This window comes from Nerophis ophidion, linkage group LG03 (genome assembly GCF_033978795.1).
Source record: "Nerophis ophidion isolate RoL-2023_Sa linkage group LG03, RoL_Noph_v1.0, whole genome shotgun sequence".
Taxonomy (NCBI): domain Eukaryota; kingdom Metazoa; phylum Chordata; class Actinopteri; order Syngnathiformes; family Syngnathidae; genus Nerophis; species Nerophis ophidion.
The window spans coordinates 64,768,783-64,783,782 of record NC_084613.1 but is presented as its reverse complement, the minus strand read 5'-3'; the positions used below and the strand labels follow the sequence as shown (position 1 = coordinate 64,783,782).

At 38.7% G+C, this 15,000-nt stretch overlaps 1 protein-coding gene across 3 annotated transcripts in view; it reads right to left on the bottom strand.

The window, feature by feature from the left end:
- The window catches only part of kidins220a (kinase D-interacting substrate 220a), a 95,383-nt gene that overhangs the window by 6,881 nt on the left and 73,502 nt on the right, over positions 1-15,000 (bottom strand). For 2 of the 3 annotated variants that reach the window (XM_061895877.1, XM_061895878.1), the window contains 3 exons: positions 9,335-9,451; positions 9,122-9,220; positions 1,031-1,252 (listed from right to left, as the gene is read on the bottom strand). In XM_061895877.1, coding sequence (XP_061751861.1) covers positions 1,031-1,252; positions 9,122-9,220; positions 9,335-9,451 — 438 coding nt within the window. Of the gene's footprint in view, positions 1-1,030; positions 1,253-9,121; positions 9,221-9,334; positions 9,452-13,823; positions 13,857-15,000 lie in introns of all 3 variants that reach the window. The other variant, XM_061895879.1, reaches the window with a different exon arrangement.

Genomic DNA, 15,000 nt, shown 5'->3' with positions numbered 1-15,000 from the left:
ACACTTAGGATTGCCAGCTTTTTAGACAATATTGGTGGGGTTGTGTTATTTTTTGTTGTTTAGATACATTAAGGAACATTACATGGTTACATTTGAATTATTCAACATACCTGGAAAGGAGTAGGAATAAGCAAAGCTTGTATTTAATCCTACCCCTTCTCCATGATTTTTCTTGATAATTGATTTACACTATAGCTTTTACATGTTCAACTTAAGTTCACTTCCTGTGTGAAAGAAAGGATTAAATGTCAATAATCTTGCAATGTAAAAAAAACACCTTTAGACTAAATATACATACTCGTCTGAAAATTGTGAGTTAAATGAACACTTCATATACATAAAGTACTAACTTAGTTTGAATGTTAGTGTAGACTCGTATGTAACATGTTTTATTTATTGCTGACTTCAGCTGCATTAAGTCTTATTTCCTTGTAATTGAGATGTCATCTTGTCTTCATTTCTTTGACAACACGTACTTTGGCTACATACAGAGGGGTTAATAAATTTATACTGCCATACAATGACTACTTTAAAGTATATTCAAATTGAATTTCTATAGCATTGTCCTTGATAAAATACACTGCAATAAAAATGTGGTGCTGAAATGTGAGGTGTAGTATCACTCGTGTATGCAAACACATTAGTAATTAAAGTGTTTAATAATTTACAGTTTACGTGCATCATAAGAAAAATATGAGCATATGCCATTTTGTGTGAGATAATAGGTGAGGTAAAGATAACATCTTTAATATAGCTGATGCACACATATTTTTTAGTCTGCTGTTGTGTTTAGAAACACCACTGACTTCCTCTGCTGTGCTCCTTTCTCGCTTTAAACCATAAATGAGGTGTATGTGGCCGATCAAAAAAGGACTTGTGTTTTTTTTGACCTTTTTAAGTGTTTGCCCTGATACAAATTGTCCCATTTAAATATGCTTACACTAGATTATCTCTCTTTACAGTGTGTACCACATGAGGCATATGTTTCAAATTGTAAAGGCGGTGTTTGTGCGTTATAAAAAGCACTGACCGGTGGCCACTGTGCGCCGGTGCTGTGTCTTGGTGGTTCCTCCAGGCCTGCTCCACTGAGTTCCTCGAAGCTCAGGTTGAGGCTGAAGGTCCCTGATTCCCGCTGGGCTCCCACAGAGCGAGTGCCAGGATCCCCGTGGTAGACGCTGTTGCCCTGCTCGCTAGGAGCTCGCGACTCATCCTGCAGCACAGCCTGGCTTTCAGTGTGTCGCTTTTCCATCACCTGGAGGAGAATACTTCATTTTAACTCAAAACACTCACAAGTCTGGTCATCTGAACAAGTTATGTTGCATAGCAACAAGGGCAAAAACTGGTCAGCAACTATGCGCTCTTCATTATGAGGAGCTGTCCACTCATCCCTGACAATGTCCTCCCTTTATCCAGATATTAGACAGCCATCCTAGAGCAGATGGCTGCGCTGACTGCGTCCTGGCAACACAACACTTATCTAGTGCATAAAGCAGTAAGGATGCCATACTTTCCAGCTGTTCTGATGTCCGAGCTCGGCATCGGATGTCCGCTAAAAACATGACAGGTTTGTTATTGGGAGGCTGCTACACGTGTTCGTGATTGCGGGCTTCTCGTGATGCGGATTATCAAATCTCCATTCCAATATCTTATAGCTTAGCACAGGATCTCGTATTACAAAATGCTTCCATCTTTTGAGTGGAAAACATGAGGAAGAGGAGGCCTTGTTCTAATTTCAAAATAATTGTATCCATAGGAAAGAAAGAAAAAATACATCATCTGGGGTCATAAGAAAAGCTTTGGTAAACGTTTTGAGTAACATTCTTAACGGTCATATAATTATAAAAAAAGCAAACCAATATGGAGCTGGGGAACATTATCGGCTGTGTTGGATCCACTATGGATTGAACTTTCACAGTATCATGTTAGACCCGCTCGACATCCATTGCTTTCGTCCTCTCCAAGGTTCTCATAGTCACCATTGTCACCGACGTCCCACTGGGTGTGAGTTTTCCTTGTCCTTATGTGGGCCTACCGAGGATGTCGTAGTAGTTTGTGTTGTGGTTTGTGCAGCCCTTTGAGACACTAGTGATTTAGGGCTATATAAGTAAACATTGATTGATTGATTGATTATCACCAGACCTATGTAAGCGTCAATATATACCTTGATGTTGCAGAAAAAAGGCCATATGTTTTTTTAACCGATTTCCGAACTCTAAATGGGTGAATTTTGGAGAATGAAACGCCTTTCTATTTATCGCTCTCGGAGCGATGACATCAGAACGTGACGTCACCTAGGAAATAAAGCCACCATTTTCTCAAACACATTACATACACTGGGTCTCAGCTCTGTTATTTTCCGTTTTTTCGACTATTTTCTGGAATCTTGGAGACATCATGCCTCGTCGGTGTGTTGTCAGAGGGTGTAACAACACTAACAGGGAGGGATTCAAGTTGCACCACTGGCCCAAAGATGCGAAAGTGGCAAGAAATAGGACGAAATTTGTTCAAAATACGAGGGTGTGGGGAAAGCCGACGAAATGGTCAGTCGTTTGTTCCGCACACTTTACCGACGAAAGCTATGCTACTACAGAGATGGCAAGATTGTGTGGATATCCTGCGACACTGAAAGCAGATGCATTTCCAACGATAAAGTCAAAGAAATCTGCCGCCAGAACCCCATTGAATGTGCCGGAGTGTCTGCACATTTTACCGGCGATGCTAAGGCATACATGGCACAGAGATGTATGGATAACCTGCAGATCCATTTCCAACGATAAAGTCAACTAAATCACAAAGGTGAGTTTTGTTGATGTTATTGACTTATGTGCTAACCAGACATATTTGGTCGCGGCATGACTGCCAGCTAATCGATGCTAACATGCTATTTAGGCTAGATATATTTACATTTGAAACTATATTTACATCCAGCGTTTCCTTCCACCCACATTTACTGCCAAACAAACACCAATCGATGGATTTAAGATGTCACAAGATGCGAAACTTCCGATCGTTGGTCCGCACAAACATGGCCGAATAGCGTCAATAGCTATTCGCTCAATAGCTTCAGTTTCTTCTTCAATTTCGTTTTCGCTATTTGCCTCCATACTCCAACAATCCGTTTCAATACATGCGTAATCTGTTGAATCACTTAAAACGCTGAAATCCGAGTCTGAATCCGAGCTAATGTCGCTATATCTTGCTGTGCTATCGGTATTGGCATCACTGGATGACGTCACAGGAAAATGGACGATGGCTTCACAGATAGCGAAAAAAAGGCACTTTAAAGCTTATTTTAGGGATATTCCGGGATGGGTAAAATTTTGAAAAAAACTTCAAAAAATAAAATAAGCCACTGGAAACTTATTTTTATTGGTTTTAACCCTTCTGAAATTGTGATAATGTTCCCCTTTAAGACCAGTTTTGCTGTTTTAGGCTCAGATAGGACAGACTATTATTCATCCTACAATGGGTAAATTATGTGGTTGCAGTACAGATTCAAAAAGTCCTCCAAAAAGTATCAAAAGTAGCGCAAAAGTCACAAAAGTGCCACCCCAAGTTGCACAGTTTAGAAGGAATTTAAACTAAAAGGAAAAAAAAACATGAAAAAAAGAGCAGTAACATACAAAAACACAAATGAGGATATAAAGAAGCACAGAGCTGCTGCAACCAACTGCCACTTCAGTGGCGCCATTTTTACATACAGAAACACAAGTAAAAAGCAATGAAAAGCAAAAAATGTGTAATAAATAATATCTTGCGCACATACAATTGCACCATGCATAGATATAAATCAAAAACACAATCTTAACACCCAAACTTTATACACTGTGGTGGCCGCCTATACCTAAGAGGGGGCCCCGGGGCTGAGGGCTCGCCTCTAACACGTCAACCTGAGTTTGCGCCCCGCTCGGAGCAGTAGGAAAAAAAACTATGCAGCCAAGAAAAGTATACAATCGCTACATGAAGCAGAGCTGTCTGTGATTGTCAACTATGAACACCAATCATTGCATTTCGACGTCAAAAGTTTGGGGACCTTGATTGGGTGGGGGCTCCTGGGCTTCAGTCCATGTAAGCCCGAGCATTAAGGCGGCCCTGTCTCTGCGGTGTTCTATGACATCGTCTGCAGGAGTGGGGGCAGCACGGTCAGAGACAGGAATTTGAATATTATTGGTTAATTTACCCAACAATAACTAAGCTGCTGCTAAGTGACATAAGTTATATTTCCAGTGCTATGGTTATCGTCAAACAATTCCTCTTGTCCATCGCTGGTACCCTTTAGTGGTGTTCTGCCATCAAAAAATAAGAAAAAGCAAAACACACAGATAGGGACGGGTTTCTGGTGGACCACAAAGAGAATTGTTAGAAATTACATTAATTTATATTATGTCTTCACTGTATTTTATTTTTACAGAACCCTCACTTCTGCCCATGCATCACACTACCGCACTTGATTGAGCCTCCTCCATCATTGCACGTGGTTATGGTAAGCTAGCAAAAAAAAAGGTGCAGGAAAACAAGGACAAGGTCCCACTGATACTCAATGAAGGAGAGATCATTTTGAAGTACCGTACTAATAGTGTAGTAATTGCTGTGATACTTGTAAACTGTAATAGTTTCCCCTCTTGATTAACACTATAATATTATGTCACCATTACACCATCCACCAGAGGTCTACAGGACCGAATACTTTCCGAACACACTGTATGTAGCTAAAGTGTTGTTGTAGCTTGCTTACTTCAGATGCAGTCAGTAGTCTTTGTTCAACTTCTTAAGTTACACGAGTGGTTCCTCAAGGTTCAATCTTAGGTTCTCTCTTTTTCATTGTTTAGGTTAGGCTATTCAACTGGTAGACCCGGGAGTTCAGTTCAAAAACCTTGTGAAAGCCTCACATTTTTGTAGAACAGAGTGCTCCTGTAACACTGACAAAATAATCAGACCAACATCAAATATCTACTTTAGAGGACGCTGGATCTCCGGAATATACAAAATAAGACTAGTAGTGAAGGGAAAAATCCACCACCCTACACCCCAATCCTCAGATTTCTGTAAATGTGGCCCCTAAAACCATTTAGTTAAATATCCCTGTTTTAAATTGTCCATCGATCTGAATGTTTTTTGTCAACAAACAGGGCTGTTCAATTGGCTTCCCACGGACTAAATCCAACCTAATAATGACATCAGGCCGGCCCCTAAATTCAGTTCAAAACATTAGGAGAGACTAACATTTTTTCAGCAGATTCCAAAAATACGGTGCCGTAATATGAAAGATTTTTAACATATTTTATGGGGCTATTTTCTATTCTAAAAGGTGTAACTCTGAAAAAAGAGAACCCTTAAAAACAAATGTGCACTACAGAGGAAGCTGGTTCTCAGGAATATACAAAATAAAAACAGTAAAAGCAAGAAGTAAGCCCCCCCATGATCCTTAACTTCCGAGAAAAGTGACCCTCAGATCAATTTAGTTGAATAACCGTGGTTGAGAATGGAATAGAACAGAATGGACTTTATTGTCATTATACTTGCATATAACGAGAGTAAGGACTCCAACTTAAGGTGCGGTAGTGGAAACAAATATGGGATAAAAATAAATTACACAAGAAGTAATAAAGATAAAAAATAGGAATTGAAATAAACTGACTACTATCCAATAAAAATAATAAGTAATCCTGTATAATATACAAAATACTGTACAATATACAGAACAAGACAGGAGTACCGGAGTAATAATCAGTGTGGGATGTATTGCACTCGAAGAGTAATATTGCACAGTAGGGTATTAGGGTAGGATATTGTATAGGGGTTAATTATTTATTATAAGTTTGATAGTGATAGTGACAGTGATTCATGTATTAATATTTAATAAACATTCCAACAATTGCATTTAGGAATATGGGAAATTTCCCAACAAAATGGGTGAAAATAAGGGATTTTCACTTTCCTCACAAATCAGTAATTTTTTTTAAATAAAAATGAATGGCTTAGACAGGACTTGAACCCACGTCACTTGTATCACATGAGCGAGTCGCTAATGATCATACCACCAGTTTGCAGGTCAAATGGAAGAATTCTAAGTGAGGAACTCTAATATTGCAAATATAAAAACAATTCTGGGTTTTTTCATGACGCTTACAGTTGGGACATTTCTCAAGTTGGCTTACGTCATTTCTTCCTCAATGCTACAGAAAGCATGAGGAAGCATGAGCAGCTGCCTGCTCTTCTTGAGATAAAGATAAAGTAAAACACATTACAAAAAAGGAGAAGATTATAGGGGTGCGTTGAGGAACGCCTCAGTTATGTAAATTTGTTAAGTTTGGACTCGAGCGTTTTATGTTTGCTAGCAATGTTAAAATGTCAATGCGAGGATGTGCCAATGTGTTTACAGTGGTTCAACTTCCTCTTTACAACAGGAGCTCTCGAGTGTTTTTCTGGAATTTGCTGCAACAATGTTTGTCTTCTAAGTATTGAACTAAAATCTGCGTATCTGCGTTATTCTTGAATAGCCCTGATTTAGAGTATTCAATTAAACTAGCATGCATGCTTTGGGGATATGGTAAGAAAACCCAACACCTGACAAAATCTCAATTATTTTCTGTTACGCCACCCCAGGAAAAAAACAATATTTTTATGCCCCACCACTCTCTGCATCAAATATAAATAGAATAATTTGTCTATATAAAATGATATAAGCTCACCTCTGAATAACAATCTATCTTTATCAACATGAAAGAAAACAAATAACATTGTTTTTAATCTGTAACAGAATATTTAAAGTGCATCAATTTGCCTGAAATTGAAAAACAAATTAACCCTTGTTCAAACTACAAAGATTTTGAGTTTTTCTTTATAAAATGTTATAAACACAATAAATAATAATACATTTACATAGATCAGCAACACTAACTCAGAGCACATTATATAAAACACTTCAACTTACAAAACAAATTTTTATAGGTTAAAGCAATTTTTGCAGATTTTTTTCTTTTTTATAAATCAAAATGAGAAATTGGGATAAAATGAGCAAGTTATGCAGTGTACAGCTTTTCAAAGCGAGGTTTGATGAATGATACTGGATGATTCTAAAAAGCATGTTGCTTCCCCTGGGGTCACTCATGACCCCCCATCGCTACCTGGAATCACACTGCTCCAAACCCCGCCACCCCAGGGGGAAACCGCCCCAATATTTAAGAAGGATTGACATAAACGGCGATTTGAACCGTATATCTCCGGACTATGAGACCATAGTGCGGTTGAATACTAATGCTTATCCTCCTGAGAACCAGCATTCACTGCAGTGGAAATTTGTGTTATGCATCCATCCATCCATTTTCTACCGCTTGTCCCTTTAACAGAGCTATTTTTCCAAAATGTGTACCTCCTGAAAAAATAAATTGAACAGAAACAAATGTCAACTGCAAAGGGCAATGGTTCACAAGAGCATATAACAAAATATTTGTGTAGGCTATGCTAAAAGTACAATTATAAAACCCAAAACCAGTGAAGTTGTGTGAATGGTAAATAAAAACAGAATACAATGATTTGCAAATCCTTTTCAACCTATATTCTATTGAATAGACTGCAAAGACAAGATACACAACATTTGAACTGGTAAACTTTGTTATTTTTTGCAAACATTAGCTCATTTGAATATGATGCCTGCAACATGTTTCAAAAAAATCTGGCACTAGTGGCAAAAAAGACTGAGAAAGTTGAGGAACGCTCATCAAACACTTTTTTGGAATATCCCACAGGTCAGCAGGCGAATTGGGAACAGGTGGGTGCCATGATTGGGTACAACAGCAGCTTCCATGAAATGCTCAGTCATTCACAAAAAAGGATGGGGCGAAAGTCCCCACTTTTTGGAGAAATGCGTGAGAAAATTGTCAAACCGTTTAAGAACAACATTTCTCAACGAACTATTGCAAGGCATATAGGGATTTCACCATCCACGGTCCGTAATATCATCAAAAGGTTTGGAGAATCTGGAGAAGCCGAAAACCAACATTGAATGCCCGTGACCTTCGATCCCTAATACCGACATCAGTGTGCAAAGGATATCACCACATGGGCTCATGAACACTTCAGAAAACCACTATCAGTAACTACAGTTTGTCGCTACATCTGCTAGTGCAAGTTAAAACTCTACTATGCAAAGCGAAAGTCATTTATCAACAACACCCAGAAGCGCCGCCGGCTTCGCTGGGCCCGGGCTCATCTAAGATGGACTGATGCAAAATGGAAAAGTGTTCTGACGAGCCCACATTTGTAATTATTTTTGGATAATGTGGACGTCGTGTCTTTCGAAAAAAAAGAGGAAAATAACCATCCGGACTGTTATAGGTGCAAAGTTCAAAAGCCACCATCTGTGATGGTATGGGGGTGTATTAGTGCCTGATCGGTGAAGGCACCATTAATGCTGAAAGGTACATACAGGTTTTGGAGAAGCATATGTTGCCATCTAAGCGACAACTTTTTCATGAACGCCCCTGCTTGTTTCAGCAAAACAATGCCACTCTACATTCTGCATGAGTTACAACAGCGTGGCTTTGTAGTAAAAGAATGCGGGTACTAGACTGGCCTGCCTGTAGTCCGGACCTGTCTCCCATTGAAAATCTGTGGCGTACTATGAAGCATCCTATATGATGACGACGACCCAAAACTGTTGAACAGCTTAAGCTGTACATCAAGCAAGAATGTGAAAGAATTCAACCCAGAAAAGCTTCAAAAATTGGTCTCCTTAGTTCCTAAATGTTTACTGAGTGTTTTTAAAAGGAAAGGCCATGAAACACGCCCCTGTGTCAACTTTTTTGCAATGTGTTGCCATTAAATTCTAAGTTAATTATTATTTGCAGAAAAAAAACATGTTTCTCAGTTTGAACATTAAATATCATGTCTTTGCAGTCTATTTAATTGAATATGAGTTGAAAAGGATTTGCAAATCATTGTATTCTGATTGTATTTACGATTTACACAACATGCCAATTTCACTCGTTTTGGGTTTTGTAAAAAGCACATTAAGTACAACCTAATGCGAGCCAATACAGGGGTATTGCAATGTTTATTATTGTTTGTTCAAGTGTCTCTAATGTTGCATCCAGAGAGTGTACAGATGCTTGGAGCTCACCATTCCCCTGAAGAGCTGCCAGTCACCAAAGTTCATCTCCATCTCTTTCTTCAGCTCATCCAGGTTGCACTGAGCCAAAACACGTCCGTTTATATTGGCCTGCAACGTTTGAGGAAAAACATAACGAGTGAATTCAGCAACATTTTGAACCATGAAATACAACACATTTAGCAAATGCTAAGTGTGGAAACTCAATTCGATCAACAGGCGCACCTTCTTGATGGTGGCGGTGTACTGAGGCAGCATGCAGGCGTCGATTCCGTCGATGTGCTTGAGCCAGTCGCACACCGCGTCCGTGCTCATAGAGCTGAGCAGGACGACAGGCGAGGCCTACGAAACACATGCAATAAGAATCAACACCACTTTGAGGGCACTTTAAGACTAGTGCGTCTCATAACGTATGACACACTAGTGAGCAATCCCTGTGGAGGACACTTGACGGCTGGTGGTCACGATTCCACACACAGTAACTCTCTGTCAGACACACAAATTAAGGGTACGAGCAAACAAAGTCGACAACTTATCCAAACAGTTGCCCTGCTTTGTTCTTTTTTTAGTGAGTGTGTATATACATATATATATATATATATATATACACATATATATATGTATGTGTATAAATACACTGCATAAGCACATAAATTGTATGCAACATACTTGGATATTAATGGATGGAGACGCTGAGTCTGAGTGGTGGTTGTCCAACAGCTACAAGACATGGACTACCTACTCTCTTTTCCATTACACTGCAATCGGTTTATTGCTCAAATACCCAATGGCCACATTGTCTTTGCTTTGCTTCTGGTTACTAGACAGGAAAGTGCAGCGTTTAATCAAATGAGAGTGGTGTTAGACAGACTCGTATACTATCATACGTCAGGTGCCACACTTGGCATCAGTGAGCAAAAAGTGTGAGAAAACATGAGTGCAACTACAGCATGACTACTCATAATTGAGGTGACAAAGTGTGCTTCAAGCGAGATGCCTAGTATTGGATACTACAACATGCTGTGATATTGATAAGACAGTGTTAAAGTATATTAGTGCGAGGTGTGGTTACATGCAGAATAGGGTTGCAGCGGTATACCGGTTTCACAGCCTCTATGAACACTGAAGTGTGATGTACGTGTGATGCTACAGAATGTTTGTTTTCAAAACATTTTTAATAAAAAAAAAAAAAAAAAGTATTTAACCACAAACAATTTATAAAAATTTGGGGAAATACATTTAAATGTAAGCAAAAAACAGGAGTTTTAATGGACATTTTATAATTGTCACGTCTGCCGTTCAGGAGAATAAAAAAATAAAAAAATAAATAAAAATAAAAATAATGTATATATATATATATATATATATTATATATATATATATATATATATATATATATATATATGTATATTAGAGCTGCAAATCTTTGGGTGTCCTACCGATTTGATTCAATATAGATTCTTGGGGTCATGATGCGATAATATATCGATTTTTTCGATTCGATTCTCGATTTTAAAACAATATTTTTCCGATTCTAAAGGATTCTGTGTTCATTCAATACATAGGATTTCAGCAGGATCAACCCCAGCCTGCTGACATGCAAGCAAAGTAGTAGATTTAAAAAAAAAAAAAGCTTTTATAATTGTAAAGGACAATGTTTCATCAACTGAGTGCAAGAATGTAAATTTGTTTGAACTATGAAACGAACCAAAAATATGACTTATTTTATCTTTGTGAAAATATTGGACACAGTGTGTTGTCAAGCTTATGAGATGCGATGCAAGTGTAAGCCACTGTGACACTATTGTTCTTTTTTTTAATTTTTATAAATGTCTAATGATAATGTCAATGAGGGATTTTTAATCACTGCTATGCTGAAATTATAACTAATATTGATACTGTTGTTGATAATATTCATTTTTGTTTCACTACTTTTGGTTTGTTATGTGTTGTATTTGTGTCTTCTTTCAATTGCTCTGTTTATTGCACTTCTGAGTGTTGCTGGATCAGGTTTGGTTTTGGAATTGTATTGTATTATTATGGTATTGCTGTGTAGTGGTTTGTTGGATTGATAAAAAATAAAATAAAAAAATAAAAACATTTAAAAATCGATTTTTTAAAAATGAGAATCGATTCTGAATCGCAAAACGTATTCGGAAAAGGGTGGAATGCCATCTCCGGGTTGGGGAGGAGACCCTGCCCCAAGTGGAGGAGTTCAAGTACCTAGGAGTCTTGTTCGCGAGTGAGGGAAGAGTGGATCGTGAGATCGACAGGCGGATCGGTGCGGCGTCTTCAGTAATGCGGACGTTGTACCGATCCGTTGTGGTGAAGAAGGAGCTGAGCCGGAAGGCAAAGCTCTCAATTTACCGGTCGATCTACGTTCCCATCCTCACCTATGGTCATGAGCTTTGGGTCATGACCGAAAGGATAAGATCATGGGTACAAGCGGCCGAAATGAGTTTCCTCCGCCGTGTGGCGGGGCTCTCCCTTAGAGATAGGGTGAGAAGCTCTGCCATCCGGGAGGAACTCAAAGTAAAGCCGCTGCTCCTTCACATCGAGAGGAGCCAGATGAGGTGGTTCGGGCAGCTGGTCAGGATGCCACCCGAACGCCTCCCTAGGGAGGTGTTTAGGGCACGTCCAACCGGTAGGAGGCCACGGGGAAGACCCAGGACACGTTGGGAAGACTATGTCTCCCGGCTGGCCTGGGAACGCCTCGGGATCCCCCGGGAAGAGCTAGACGAAGTGGCTGGGGAGAGGGAAGTCTGGGTTTCCCTGCTTAGGCTGTTGCCCCCGCGACCCGACCTCGGATAAGCGGAAGATGATGGATGGATGGATGGACGGACAACGTATTCAAATCAATGTTTTCCCACACCCCTAATATATATATATATATATATATATATATATATATGTATATATATATATATATATATATATATATATATATATATATATATATGCGCTCAGAACCTCAGTCTGGGCTTAAGGGTGACCTTCCAACAAGACAATGACGTTAAGCACGAGGAGTGGCTTTGGAACAACTCTATGACCATTCTTGACCTAAACCCAATTCAGCATCTCTGGAGACACTTGAAAATGGCTGTCCACCAACGTTTACCATTTGATACTGACAGAACTGGAGAGAACTTGCAAGAAAGAATGGCAGAGGATCTCCAAATTCAGGTTTGAAAAAGTTGTTGCATCATTCCCAAGAAGACTTGTGGCTGTACTAGCTCAAAAGACTGCTTCTACTCAATACTGAGCAAAGGGTCTGAATACTTATGACCATGTGATATTTCAGTTTGTCTTTTTTTATGTTTTGTTTTTTTCTGTCAAGCAGAGGTGCTGAGTGTACATAAATGGGAAATAAAATGAACTTTTTTAAAATTTTATTGTCTTAAGTTTGAAAAAAAGGGTTCTATTCTATTCAATTATTCAAATCAAACAGGAACATTGTATCAATAAATATAATTATCAATACATTATTATTTGACAATTTAAACAATAGTAAATCATGGTGGTTTATAAATCTATCAAGCTTGAAAAGGATTATTCATATTAATAACATTTATAAAGTGATTCATTGTCATTGTTGTAATAATGACAATATTGAAAATAAGTTTTACTGTTAAATATTAATGTTAATATCATGTTTACATTTTAATGTTACAATTTGAATAGTATTTTTATTAGTAGGGTGGTCTCGATGCAACTTTTTTACTAACGATACAATCTCAATATTACAGCTTTTGAGTAGTAGCGGATACCGATATTGATAATATATCAGGATATCACACATACTTTTTTATTTTGTACAGCGGAATAGTATAAAAATTACTCAAACAATAGTAGGTAAACACTAACCTATTTATTATTAATATTCTGGAATGACTTTAAGTTGAAGTGGAGTGGTAATTGTTTTTGTTTCAACACCTAATGGCCACATCAGTACATTCAGTTATGCTCATGATGCAGTAAGTTGAATGACGCGCACACGTTTGTTACTGGATACTTTCTAATATGCTTCTGCCTGGACACTTTGAATATGTAAAAAAATATGCAACTATAATAATTTGATACTTTTTTATGTTGACAAAATGTTGTTTTACACCACAAAATTAAGCTATTGAGTGCTTAGCTGTTGTGAAGCTGATCACTCATAATAGCCTGTAGCCAACCATGTTTACATTTCGTAAATGACTTCACTAAAACACAAGAAAAGACCAATCTTGTGTGCTTATTGGAGGATATTTAGATGTTAACTGTCTGTCCAGCTTTGCAAAAATAAACACACTACAGTACTGCTTGTATCTTAGATAGCAGATGAGAGACAATTTTTTTTTTTTTTTTTTTGCTGACAAGACATATCGATATTGGATCGGAACACTCTGAATTATTACATACAACTGTTATTTTATATATTCATTTATGTCTGCATATGATACATTCATTATTAGGCTTTTAAGTTCCTGGTTACAAAACCTACCCTATATTCCTGGTTAATTTTCATTAATGCTCCCACTGGTAGTGTATAGCCATATATTTGCTAAATGTATTAACTAAAGCTTCCTGTGATTTTTCCCAACCCTTTGCAACCTTTTTTATAAGTCAACTGAAAAAACTTGTTTTGACTTCAGTGATCATAACATAAAACCTTCATACTGTTGCAACCCTACTGCAGAGGCCGACAAAAGAAATGAGACCATAGATGTACCTGCTTTGATTTGTAAGGCAGTGACTTTAAATGCTTGATAAGGAGACAAAAAGAGCAGACGGACAAGTGGTCAGACAAAACAAAATAAAATTCACACATGATGCGTGGTCAGGGGCACCTGTGGAAAAAGGCAGACACAAAAAGCAGAAAAGCACAACATCAAGGGGCAGTAACGAGGGAGAAGGCAGCTCCTTTTCATCCATACCAAGCTGGAAGAAGGAAGGCCATTGGAAGTAGAATAAAAACACAGAAAGATTTTATTTTCACAGCTTCTGGAGTCGCAATGTTTGCAGACAAACCAGCCAGATTAGAAGTTGAAGAGAAGCAGAGGTTTCTATTTAGGCACGACAGTGAAGTTGTGTTTTGAAAAAAAATAAATAAATAAAACAAATCAAATATCAACGGGTGTGTCTAAGTGTGTGTGAACCGTCCCGGCGTGTGTGTGTGATAAGACTGTAATTACAGCTGGGCTGAGCCAAGCTCAGGGCAGGGCAAGAAGAAGGATGGGGAAGAGGAAACGGAGCTCTGCAAAAGCGGAAGCGTCTTGGTAAAGAGATAAGCTCTAACAGCGCTGTGCTCTTTGTTACCGTGTGTGAGTGTGTGTGTATGTGTGTGTTGCCAGCAGCCCCAACAGTTGCTCTGATGATAATCCCCGCAGACAGAGGAATCCACATTCACACTTCTATAAGCTTGGCAATTATACTGGGCTCGGCCTGCTTACATATCCAAAGAATTACAAATAAATGAGCCTGTGCACGTGCATGCAAGCACGCAAGCAAGGACGTGCGCACACACACACACAGACATACACCAACATTCACAGATTTGCAAGAAGGGATCAAATGGGCTGATGTACATGGTAAAGCGGGAATGAGATGAAACCGGGGACATTTATACAGTAGAGAAGATGGGACAAAAGAGCAAGAGGAATATAGAGATGGAATAGAAAAAGATAGACTCAGTGCTCTCTCTATATTTTAATCTTTAATACAGCTCCTTTAAATGCTAGCTGGCTGCTGCCTGATAAGTGGCTTTGTGGAGCAGGCAAAAAGCGTTATCGTTAATTTGTTCCAACAGAAGCTGCTGGCTCTTTGACTGTGTGGACGTCAGAGCATCTCCCCGCATCCCTGCCACACGTGCAGGTCCATTTGAACAGACGGTGGTAAAGGTCACGGTC